At 35.6% G+C, this 13,193-nt stretch overlaps 1 protein-coding gene across 1 annotated transcript; it reads left to right on the forward strand.

The window, feature by feature from the left end:
* The first annotated feature begins 573 nt into the window (after positions 1-573).
* LOC141336594 (transcription factor Dp-1-like) lies at positions 574-12,047 on the forward strand. The gene is made up of 12 exons (XM_073842286.1): positions 574-713; positions 2,246-2,315; positions 3,152-3,218; positions 4,978-5,087; positions 5,492-5,616; positions 7,101-7,263; positions 7,352-7,498; positions 7,580-7,648; positions 9,178-9,329; positions 9,404-9,570; positions 10,509-10,563; positions 11,409-12,047. Exons 2-12 carry the CDS (start codon positions 2,304-2,306, stop codon positions 11,536-11,538), a joined length of 1,197 nt encoding a protein of 398 aa, XP_073698387.1. The 5' UTR covers positions 574-713; positions 2,246-2,303; the 3' UTR covers positions 11,539-12,047.
* The last annotated feature ends 1,146 nt before the right edge of the window (positions 12,048-13,193 follow it).

Here is a 13,193-nt window from a genome sequence, read left to right on the forward strand (position 1 = left end):
AGTACAGTGTTTATTCAAAATATAAATATTTTACAACAATGTAAATTATTTATTATCTTGTAATAAACTTTTAATTATTAACTTAATACATCCTTGGTGAATAAAAGTATTAATTTCGTACAAAAAAAAAAGAAACAATAAAAAGTCTTAAGTTTGATTGAGTCTTGATTGAGTCTATGTGATTTCTTTGATTTTTATTCTTCAGTTTTGTAAAAACTAATACTATATGCTCAAATTGGTCTGAAGAGTTGGGCTGAGTTTAGTGGTTCTAGTTTGAAAGCTCTAGGAGGAGAAATTGTAGTCTCATAAGAACAATTAATGAGAAGAAGAAGCTTAAATAGCAGATTAGTAGGTTGTCTTTCTCAAGCCAAGGTAATAATCAGCAACTACGGTGTTTTGGGTGTGAAGACTCAAGTGATTCAGTGATTCATTTGCGAACCGACTCGCTGAGAAGACTCGGGATTCCCCAGCGGGCAGTTCAGAGGATGTCGATGCGTTACGTGCAGTCGTGAATGCGCGCTGACGTCACTCCGCGCGTATCCAATCAGATCGCGTCCTCACAGGACACCGCCAAGCTTAGTTTGACTGCTGTGTGTAGCAGCTGAAGCCGCTCCTGCAGACGCTCCGATTCTGGCGCGATAAATACAGATTTTATCCCGCTAACTGTAAATATCGGCGCGGGATATGAGGCGGCTGTGAGCGGGCTGGTTACGGTAAGAGAAACGGCGACGATCAGCGTGTGTTACGTAGTTTGTGTTTCGTATGTGAGTGTAACGTAAGTGGAAGCGTTAGCTCGCTAGGTTCGGTTAGCTTAGCTGTAACTTTAGCCGCGTCGAGCTAACGCGATATAGACATCTAACGAGGAACGAACGACGCGTCTACAGCGCGAGGCTCGCGACGCGAGGGCGATTCGCGCGGACGAACGAACGGAAGCTTCATCCGTTTATTTGAACACAAACACGAGTCAGAAAAGTGCGACTAGTGTTTGTTTATGTTTATAATAGAGGCGTTATTCACTGATAATTCATTTTAATCTCATAAATCTGGGCTTGAGGTTATTAAACATGCATTATTTAACTTCATATCTGACTGACGGTGAGTTTGAGTGATTTGTGTTTTGAGCAAATGTAGGTCACAGTCATCTCATCACTTCAGTCATTAGTAATGTGTTTGTACGGTTGTCAGTGTATCATCATCAGCTGCTGGTGATATTAGCATCTCTCCTTTGTTTAAACGCGAATTCGTCAGTGTTTTCAGGGTTTGGCTGGTGCAAAGAGCTGCTTATTAAATCACAAGCAATTTTACTGCTCAAATGCGAGTAAAGGGAGAAAATAATGTTCCTTTTGTTGATTGTTAATTAATTGGATACTAAAAATTAAAAGCATTGTATTGGAGTTCGTCTCTGTCTGAATATGTTTGGTAAATATAAGGAGGGCTCGAAGGAAAGTGGAATGATTTATTGCAGTCTAACGAAAACAATGTTTATCTTTCAAAATATTGTGCCTTGGAGTAGTTCACTTTCAGAACAAAAATTTACAGATAATGTACTCAATCCCTTGTCATCCAAGATGTTCATGTCTTTCTTTCTTCAGTCGTAAAGAAATGGTGTTTTTTGAGGAAAACATTCCAGGATTTCTCTCCATATAGTGGACTTCTATGGTGCCCTGAGTTTGAACTTCCAAAATGCAGTTTAAATGCAGCTTCAAAGGACTCTAAACGATCCCAGCCGAGGAAGAAGGGTCTTATCTAGAGGAACAATCGGTTATTTTCTAAAAGCATTTACAGTTTATATACTTTTTAATCTCAAACGCTCGTCTTGCTGAGCTAGACAAGATGAGCATTTAAGGTTAAAACGTATAAAAATAGTAATTTTTTAAAGAAAATAACCCATCGCTTTGCTAGATAAGATCCTTCTTTCCTTGGCTGTGATCGTTTAGAGCCCTTTGAAGCTGCATTGAAACTGCATTTTTAACCTTCAATCCATTGAGCACCATTGAAGTCCACTATATGGAGTAAAATCCTGCTATGTTTTCTTCAAAAAACTTAATTTCTTTGCGACTGAAGAAAGAAAGACATTATTTTCTTGGATGACATGGAGGTGAATAAATGATCAGGACATTCATTTTTATTCTGAAAGTGTAATCCTTCAACATTAGAGTTGTAATAGAGTCTGTTTTGATGTCATGTTGTTGTTTTTTTAAGTTTGTTGTGCAGATTATTTCATGTTTCATATTTGTGTTTTCAGCTGAAGTGCAGTCACAGACCAAAGACTGACCACACGCTCCGGTCACCGCACAGACATCATGGCTAAAGATGTGAGAGTCACACACATTACAAGATCACACACTCAAACCTGCAACTGAAAGCTATTAAAACACTTTTGTTACTTGGAATAAAATATAAAAACGTTTTATTTTAGGTAGTTGCCTGGACAACAATTTTGTTGAATGTAACTAAAATAAAAATGTGTAAAACTATATAGACATTTTTATTACTAAAACATACAAAGATTAAAATGAAAAATACATGCATATAGATACCTAGTCAAAATACTAAAATAACTGGTTTATTGTAGACTTTAGTTGTACATGTCTGATTTACATTTAGCAGTTTTAATCTGAATTGACCATTCAAGGAGGAAGATGAAAAACTCACATGAAAGTGTGGATGAAATCTAACAGAAACAGAAACAGTATGATGATATAGTTATTCCTGATGTGAGCCGTGACGATCTGTGATGTTCATGTTGAACTGAAACTGATGCTGTGTGTGTCTGTTTCACACACATCTCTGTCGTTATCAAAAGTTGCAAAACTTGCACATTCAATTTCTCAATAGGTCTGGTTGAGGTTTCAGCTGAAGAGCTTGTTTAGATGGTTTCTATGGTTGCAAAAAATCTAAACATTGAGAAAATCACCTCTAAAGTAGTCCAGATTAAGTTCTTAGCCATGCATATTACTAATCAAGAATTAAGTTTTGATATATTTAACGGTAGTTAAATACTAAATATCTTCATGCAACATGATCTTAAAATCCTAATGATTTTTGGCATAAAAGAAAAATCTATCATTTTGGCTATTGCTGCAAATATACTTGTGCTACTAACGACTGGTTTTGGGTTTGATCATTATAATCTCTCTGTGATCTTCAGGCTGGACGCAAAGAAACCAATGGAGAGATAAAGCTGTTTGTCAACCAGAGTCTGAGTCCAGGGAAACGTGAGTACATTCTACACATCAGTCTGTTCAGTGATAAGAATTACAGTGATTACTGTGCAAAATATAACCAGGAGGTTTTGTGGTCTTAATCATTACATAAAACATTATTCCTTTGAACTTTACGACTCTTAGTTGTATCTAATACTTCATGTAACAAGTTCACCACAGTAGGGCTGCACGATCAATCGCACGATATTGGGAGGCGCGTTTAGTCAATGAAGCCTGTACTTTGACTAGTAGTAAATCTCCATCATGTGCGTTCAGCTGGAGCGATTAATACACAGAGATGTAAATCGCACATGATGGAGATTTACTACTAATCAAAGTACCGGCTTCATTGACTAAACGCGCCTCCCAATATCGTGCAGCCCTACACCACAGTACTTTCATTCAGCAGGGGCATTTATAATTTTACTAAATAAATGTTGTTCTTTTGAACTTTCTGTTCATCTGTGAATCCTCAAAAATAAAACGCATCACTGTTTTCCCAAAAATATTGTGCAGCACAACTGTTTTCAACATTGGTAATAATCAGAAATGTTTCTTGAGCAGCAAAGCAGTATTTTAGAATGATTTCTGAGAGATAATGTGACACTGAAGACGAGTCATGATGCTGAAAATTCAGATTTGATCACTGAAATGAATTACATTTTAACAGATATTCACATAGAAAACAGCTGTTTTAAATTGCAATAATATTTCACAATTCTACTGTATTTTTGATCAAATAAATGCAGCGTCTGTTTGTTGTAATCAGCTGAGAATGAGTTAAAGCATTAGTTCACTTCCAGAACAAAAATGTACAGATAATTTACTCACCCTCTTGTCATCCAAGATGTTCATGTCTTTCTTTCTTCAGTCAGGAAGAAATGTAGCTTTTTGAGGAAAACATTCCAGCAATGTTCTCCATATAGTGGACTTCTAAGGTGTCCCTGAGTTTGAACTTCCAAAATGCAGCTTCAAAGGGCTCTAAACAATCCTAGCCGTGGAAGAAGGGTCTTTTCTAGTGAAACTAAAAAAAAAAGTACAATTTATACACTTTTTAAACCTTAAATGCTCTTGTCTAGCTCTGTCATGTGCATGCGTACTCCAGTTCAAGACAGTTAGGGTATGTTGAAAAACTCCAATCTCTTTTTCTCCTCCAACTTCAAAATTGTCCTACATTGCCGCAGAAGTACCAACCCAGTGTATAGAAAGTGAACATGCAAAGATGATCAAACGCTCTTTACAAAAAAGGTAAAACAGTGATGTAGGATGATTTTGAAGTTGGAGGAGAAAATGAGATGGGAGTTTTTTGACATACCCTAACTGTCTTGAACTGGAGTACACAGAGTATGCATGCGCATTGCAGAGCTAAACAAGACCAGCATTTGAGGTTAAAAAGTATATAATTTTTTTTTTTTTTTAAGAAAATAACCAATTGTTTCACTAGATGAGACTCTTCTGCCTTCTTCTTGAAGCTGCATTTAAACTGCATTTTGGAAGTTCAAACTCACGGACACCATAGAAGTCCACTATATGGAGAACACTCCTGAAACATTTTCCTAAAAAAAACATAATTTCTTCACGACTGAAGAAAGAAAGAACCATGTGGGTGGGTAAATTATGTTAATTTTAGGTTTTGTTGTGCTCATGTGGTGAAGGTGGCTTCCTGACCTGCAGGGGTCGCTGTGATAAAACATGTTGATTAATTGTGTGTGTGTGTGTGTGTGTGTGTGTGTGTGTGTGTGTGTGTGTGTGTGTGTGTGTGTGTGTGCAGCTGCAGGTGTTCTGTCCCTCCTGACGGTTCATCCAGCATCAGTGACTGCGGTCAAACAGATTCTGCCCAAAACTTTCACCGCTGCAGGCGCTAATGTGCTGCCACACGTGGTAAGACTCTTACAATCCTGCCGTTTCATGACATGAAACATACTCCATGTTTACTCAATCCTGCTCTCAAACATGGGAGTCACATGACCACACACAGACCCCCTCTCAGCCCCTCCCACTGTCTCCATGGCGATAAGCCCTCCATTAACATTGTGTGAGGTGACCCGTGAGAGTCTGTAAGCGGATCACAGAACGCTGGAGTCAGCAGGATTACGCTCCTCATCATCCTATTATTACACACAGGTAGATGTGCTCAGGTGCTCGCGGGTCGACCGGTGACCACTGCAGATGCATACGGTTCACTCTGCTGTAGTCTGATGTTCAGTCACTGCTTGTTTGTGTTGAGACTCGATGAAGATGATGATGATGATGATGATGGAGTGAGCGTCTCTCTGTTCCCGCAGGTGATCGGCACTCCTCAGAGGAGCGGTGTCCCCACCGGTGTCCTGTTAACCAGCCCGCGCACGCCCACCGCACACTTCCACACGCCCCAGACACAGACACAAGAGTCCTCGCCCTGGTCGACCGGGTTAGTTAACCCACATGAACACAGCATCATCTGTGCACTAGTGTTGTCATCATACCAAAATTCTACTTCGATACGATACCTGATTGAAATATCCATGCTACTACTGAACTAATACTATTATGAAACAACAGGAAAAGTAATTGAATAGATGATGCAAATGGAGGTTATAGTTATTTTATCTATAAAAAAAAAAAAAACTAAAAAAAACATTTAATCCCCATTAAAAAATTTTTTTTTTAAATAAAATAAAAATCACATGCCAGTGCCACTACTCAGGACTGAGCACTACCACACTGACAATGCTTTTCTTACTTAGATTTTTTGTTTTGATTCCAGCCAAAATATTTAAAATTCTTAAATCAAGAAGGGTTTTCTAAACGAGTAAAAATTGTCTTGTATTCAGAAAAAAACAAGTCAAAATGAAGTGTGTTTCTGCTTGAAACGAGCAAAATAATCTGCCAATGGGGTCAGAAAAATAATCTTGTTTTCTGTTTGAAATTAATATTGTTTTTTTATCTTTGGCAGATTATTTAGCTTGTTCTAAGCAAAAACTCACTTAATTCTCACTTGTTTTTGCTGAAAACAAAACAATTTTTACTTGTCTAAAAAATTCTTCTTGATTTAAGAATTTTTAGATGTTTTGGCTGGAAACAAGACTAAATCTAAGTAAGAAAAGCATTTTTTGCAGTGTATCAAAAATGATATTTTTAAGGCTCTATCAAATACATTTTATTATTTTTTTTCAAAAATTCAGGTTTATTTTCTCAAATTCTGTGAATCGTTTGATTAATTCTCTGGAGTTTTATTACATTTTAATAGTCAAAAGCATGTCAAATTAATTTATAAAGTTTAAATTTTGTAAAGAATTAATTTATATTTATTATTTTATAAATGATGTGTTGTGCATTTGTAATTTTCTAGTAAATTCTGGTAAAAAATTTGTCTGGTAAATATTTTTTAATTGTGAATTTTTTTACATTGAGATTTATACATCACAAAGGTGAATATAAATAAACTTTCCATGGTTTGTTAGGATAGAATATATTTGGCTGAGATACAACTATTTGAAAGTCTGGAATCTGAGGCTGGAAAAAATCTAAATATTGAGAAAATCACCTTTAAAGTTTTCCAAACGATGTTCTTAGTAATGCATTTTGCTAATCAAATTTATATAGATATAGATATTCCCGTGATTATAATAGGGTTGTAAGTAAACAGTTTTACTCATGAAATACGCTTCTTATCAAAATGCATTGTTAAAGTAGCAGTACCAGTAAAATGCAGAAGCGTACCATTTTTAAAAGCAGGGTATTGTAATACCTTTTTAGTAGCTCCATTACTATGCACAAACATCTACAGCCAGACGCTATGAGATGATGACAACAGCATTTAAACGGATAGACACATAAAAATGAATATTCTTATACTCACACAACATTCATAACCTCCTGTCATGTAATATGACTAAAATGCTTTTCTGGCAGGCGCAGCAGGAAGGGCGATAAGAACGGGAAGGGTTTGCGGCATTTCTCCATGAAGGTGTGTGAGAAAGTGCAGAAGAAAGTGGTGACTTCCTACAATGAGGTGGCAGACGAGCTGGTGGCCGAGTTCAGCTCTGGAGACAACAACATCTCCCCGAACGATTCGGTGGGTCTCTAATCCTGACGCTCACACTCACTTCCTGTCGGACAGAGAACCGTCACTCACTCGTTTGCTCGTGTGTCTTCTCCTCCAGCACGTGTATGACCAGAAGAACATCCGGAGACGGGTTTACGACGCTCTGAACGTCCTGATGGCCATGAACATCATCTCCAAAGACAAGAAGGAGATCAAATGGATCGGGTTCCCCACCAACTCAGCGCAGGAGTGTCAGGATCTGGAGGTCAGTCACATGAGCAGCGCAAAGGGCTTTCTGTCTAGTTTTACGTTCACGGATGATTGTGAACCTGTTTCTGTCTTGAAGGCCGAGCGGCAGAGACGACTGGAGAGAATCAAACAGAAGCAGTCTCAGCTGCAGGAGCTCATACTGCAGGTACGGTATGGAAGCTCACTTCCTGTCTGTCAGAGAGACGACACTCCACAGTGAGCATCTCGTTGATATGGGTGATGCATGCAATGTTTTTTATGTTTCAGTTGAAGTACAAAACTCAGAACTAAATTTTGTTTTTCAGCATGTAATTTAATAGAACTACATATACATATATAATCCATCAACATTTATTAATGTAACAATTAATTGTGCAATGTTTTTATAGCAATTTAATTAACATTTAAACCATAAGCTTTTTATTAGATGCCTAATTTAACGCCATTTATTTAGCTAAAACAATAGAAATAAAATTAAATGTTTTATGTAGACATTTTTCACTAATTTGTACAATTAGTTGTACAATATTTTTAAAAGTTAAAAATTGCACATTAAAGCCCTAAATTACAAAAGTCTTATAACAGCATTTAGTTTACTAAAATAATTAAAATAAAATTGCATATGTGTACTATAGACACAAAAAAGAAAAAAATACATATACACACATTTATTTATTTTAATTCTCATTTGTGTATATAGTGTGTGTGTATATAATTTGTGTGTAGACATGTTTTCTTGTTGCACAGTATTTTCATGACAATTAAGCACATTTTGACACCAATTAAGTGTTTAGTTTGATAAAACTGTATAAAAAAATAAACTAAATATTTTTTTTCTTATAAAGACAAATTTTTTGATTACTTGCACAGTATTTGCATGACAATCAAATACACTTAAGCCCTAAATTTACATTACAGATGTCTTAATTAACATTTAGTTTGATAAAACAATACAAATAAAACCAACGTTATTATTTGTACACATTCACAAACCATTAAGTACATTTAAGCCATGCTTTTATATAACAAATATGTCATTAAATTATGAAGTATGTTTACAAATATTGTTTTGCGTATTTTTTGTTGTTGTTGTTTGTTTTGGGGCATGGTTTTTATCTTAAATTGACTAATAAAGTATATTTTATGAACTTTTAGATAGACATATGTGACCCTGGACCACTAAACCAGTCATAAGGGTCAATTGGGTTTTGTAAGCTGAATAAATAAGCGTATAATAAACCATTGATGTATGGGTTTGTTAGGATGGGACAATATTTGGCTGAGATACAACTATTTGAAAATCTAGAATCTAAGAGAGCACAAAAAAAAAATCTAAATATTGAGAATCTCCTTTAAAGTTGTCCAAATGAAGTTCTTAGCAATGCATATTACTAATCGGAAATTTAAGCTTTGATATGTTTACAATAGGAAGTTTACAAAGTAATGATTTTCTGCATTAAAGAAAAAGCAATAATTGACCTATGCAATGTATTGTTTGCTATTACTACAAATATACCTGTGCTACTTAAGACTGGTTTTATGGTTCAGGGTCACATGATTTTCTTTTATTTATGTACCAAAAAAAAGGCAAGTCATTGGTTTTTCACCAAATAAATTAATAAGTAACTGTGGAAATGTATTTTATTCTCATGCTCCCTCCTTGAATTTAAATTTTTTTTTTTTCATGCTTTGCAGCAAATTGCCTTCAAGAACCTGGTGCAGCGCAATCGTCAGACGGAGCAGCAGAACAAGAGACCTCCTCCTCCAAACACAGTCATCCACCTGCCCTTCATCATCGTCAACACCAGCAAGAGAACCGTCATCGACTGCAGCATCTCCAACGACAAGTGAGCGCCTGCCGCCTGTCCTGCCGCTCCCATCCGCTCCTCCGGTCTCTGACGCGGCGCTTCTGTCTCCGCAGGTTTGAGTATCTCTTCAACTTCGACAACTTGTTCGAGATCCACGACGACGTGGAGGTGCTGAAGCGCATGGGCATGGCGTTCGGCCTGGAGTCGGGCCGCTGCAGCGCGGAGCAGCTGAAGATCGTCAAGACCCTCGTTCCCAAAGCCCTGCAGCCGTACGTCACAGGTCTGTGTCTCCATTACATCAACTTTTCAGAACTTTCCATAAATCTGTATTGGATGAAGTGTGCTTTAGAAATACACTGTCAGTCAAAAGTTTAGGATCAGTACGGTTTTTAATGTATTTTAAATTTCTAATGCTCATTAAGGCTGTTTATTTGATCAAAAATACAAAAAAAATGTTGCATTGTGAAATATTACAATGTAAAACATTCTATTTTAATATACATAAAAAAATCTAATTTATTTCTGTGATGCAAAGCTAAATTTATAAAAATTATTTTCAATGCTGAAAACACTTTTCTTGGAACCTGTGAACATTTTTTTTTTCAGGATCCTTCAATGAATAAAAAGTAAAAAGAACAGCATTTATTTAAAATAGTAATTTTAGGTTCAGTAATTTTTTATTCTTTCTTTTTTTTGAAAGAAATTAAAGCTTTTATTCACCAAGGATGTGTTAAATTATATATATATATAATATATAAAAATGTGATGGCATAGATTTACATTATTAGAAAATGTTTATATTCTGAATAAATGCTGTTTTTTTTACTTCATCAAAGAATCCTGAAAAAAAGAGTCACAGGTTCCAAAAAAATATTAAGCGGCACAACTGTTTTTCCAACATTGATAATTCTAATAATAAATCAGGATATTAGAATGATTTCTGAAGGATCATGTGACACTGAAGACTGAAGTAACAGCTGATGAAAATTCAGCTTTGCATCACAGGAATAAATTATATAAAGTATATTCATTTAAAAAAACATAATTTTATGTTGTAATAACATTTTGCAATATTATTGTTTTTTTCCTGTATTTTTAATCAAATAAATACAGTCTTGTTGAGCAAAAGAGTCTTACTGATCCCAAGCTTTTGAGCAGCAGTATATATGTGACTGAGCTTTATGAGCAAGTGAAACTGATTTTTGTTTGATATTGTAGAAATGGCGCAAGGTGCCGTAAACCAGCTGATCGGAGACCTGTCCCATGTGGCCGCGTGAGTATCACATTCAGTGTTGGGGAAAGTTACTTTTAAAAGTAATGCATTACAATATTGAGTTACTCCCTAAAAAAAGTAACTAATTACGTTACTTAGTTACTTTTTGCGTTACTTTTTAAATCTGGGCAGGGCTTGCTTGTTTGTTTTTAATATAAAAAGTTGTATTTTTGTCAAATGTAAAAGCCTTTTCACAGCAAAAGCCTCAGGCTTAGAGAAAATAAATTGCCATCTATACAGTAGACCGCAGAAGAACAAATGTCAACTCTTCAGTGATAAAGGAAAACAAATGTTCGATTATCTTGAGCCATTTTTGTTTATTAGTATGGATGAATTGAATCATCGAAAGTCGGCAGCAAAGACATCGGTTAATAAAATGGGATTAAATACATAAAGGATATTTGAATTATTTATCATATTTAATTATTGCAGGTTTGCGTTGAATTTGACTTTTTATTCATTTTGAAGAACACTGTATCTATTCTTTTAGTGAGTGAGATGAATTAATGCATGTCCACATTTATTCTAGAACTAAAGTAACATCTTACTCATAATTTCTCTCAACATGGGGACAGGAGAGCTTTTAATCAATAAATGGGGGAAAAGTAACTGGCGTTATTTATTTGAAGAAGTAACTCAGATATTTTCTATTAATTAAACAGTAATGCCTTACTTTACTAGTTACTTGGAAAAAGTAATATTGTTACGTAACTTGTTACTTGTAATGTGTTACACCCAACACTGGTAACATGATCTTTGGAATGTTGTCATTTGATAATTGTATTAAGTAGTGAGAGAAAGAAGCTGAAATTTCAATGTAATAGCAAGTTTTTGTGTGCGTCCAGTGACCGTGGCGCATCCAGCTCCAACGGATCTCACCACAGCAGCTCCAGGGTGGAGACGCCCACATCCTACATGGAGGATGAAGAGGAGGAGGATGACGAAGAGGACTTTGATGATGATGAGGATGACTAGGTCGGGTGTGGAGCTGCTGATGGTGATCTTTGGGATCGTATGCAGATTCCCTTTGTTCCCGGTTCTTCTTTGAAACTCCATGTTGTGATCCTGCTGTAAGGATTCCCTCAAATGCTTCCCATAATTCTTCAGCTCAGTCAATTATCTCCAGTAGCTTATGAGCAGATAAGCTCGAGTGATCGTCTTTGCGCTGCTGAACTTCAGGGCTACTTTTGAAGAAATTCCTGCGCCGCGAGTTACACGGTTCATCACTGTTCGCCGAGGCTGAATTTTCTACCCTGTTTTGTTGTGATTTGCTCTCATAGGCAGCTATTTTTGATATTGGAGCTTTTTGTGGACGTTTGTCGTGACGGATGGAGCTCTGATCACCGCAGCTCTTCATCAACATGAGATCAACACGTCTAACAGATCAACTCGAACGTCCAGCCTTTTTTTGTACAATGTAACAAATACTAAAGAAATATACTTTTCTTATTCATGTATAAAAAATAAACTGAAAGAATGATTTATATGCTTGTGTGCTTGTCTTTTGTCTGAGTGAAATTAGTTAATAGGTGTTTGAAATAAATGTACAATCATTTTTTCATTTGCAAAAGGTCAAAACTGCAAGACCCTCATTCAAAAGACAAATTGAGATTTCAATCATCTGAAATCTTAAGATGTATAGGACAATATTTGGCCAAGATACAACTGTTTGAAAATCTGGAATCTTGAGGGTGCAAAAAACTCTAAATATTGAGAAAATCGCCTTTAAAATTGTCCAAATGAAGTTCTTAGCAATGCATATTACTAATTCAAAAATGAAGTGTTGATATATTCATGATAGGAAATTTACAAAATATCTTCATGAAACATTATCTTTACTTAATATCCTAATGATTTTTGGCAAAAAAGAAAAACAGTCATTTGGACCATACAATATATTTTTGGCTATTTCTACAAATGTTTTTTGTTTTGTGGTCCAGGGTCACGCATGATTCATATAGTCCAATAATAATAGTGTTTTCTAGTGCAATGAAAATTTGATTTCTTATGTTATGTAATTATTCAGTAAAATCATAAGGAAGATTGCTTTCCTTCTTAGGGACCATTGATGTTCTTGTTTATTTACTTTTTATTTTTTACATTGACCACAAAACCAGTCATAAGGGTAAATTGTTTAGTTTTTTAATTGAGATGTATACATCATTTGAAATTACCTACAAAATATTAAAATACACTTCTAAGTATAAAAATTTAAAGTGAATTCAAAGTCAGTACAAGAAATATTTGTCTTCATAAAATGAACTTTTATAAAAAAAAAAAAATTACATAAAGACTTTTCAGCATCCAATCATTTCATTGTGGAGGAAAACCCAATCCTGCACACATTTGTTTCTTGAATATTCATGCAAAATCTATAGAAATGACCAGATTTCAACTATGAAAATTCTCCAAGCAATGGTAAATGTGACCACACCTAAATTTCTTTCCAGAAACTTTAGTCATTTTGGGATTTTGCTGGTCCCAAGATGGCTTACTAGCTCTAACCAACTTGGCTCCAACCCGCCTAACCAACTGGTAAGGTAAGTGCCGCATATCAAACATCTTAATGACCGTCTGGGATTTACCAGCAGGTTATGAGCCTCTTTCATCATCTCAGAATACTGTTGATC

The sequence above is a fragment of the Garra rufa genome, chromosome 6 (assembly GCF_049309525.1).
Source record: "Garra rufa chromosome 6, GarRuf1.0, whole genome shotgun sequence".
Lineage (NCBI taxonomy): Eukaryota > Metazoa > Chordata > Actinopteri > Cypriniformes > Cyprinidae > Garra > Garra rufa.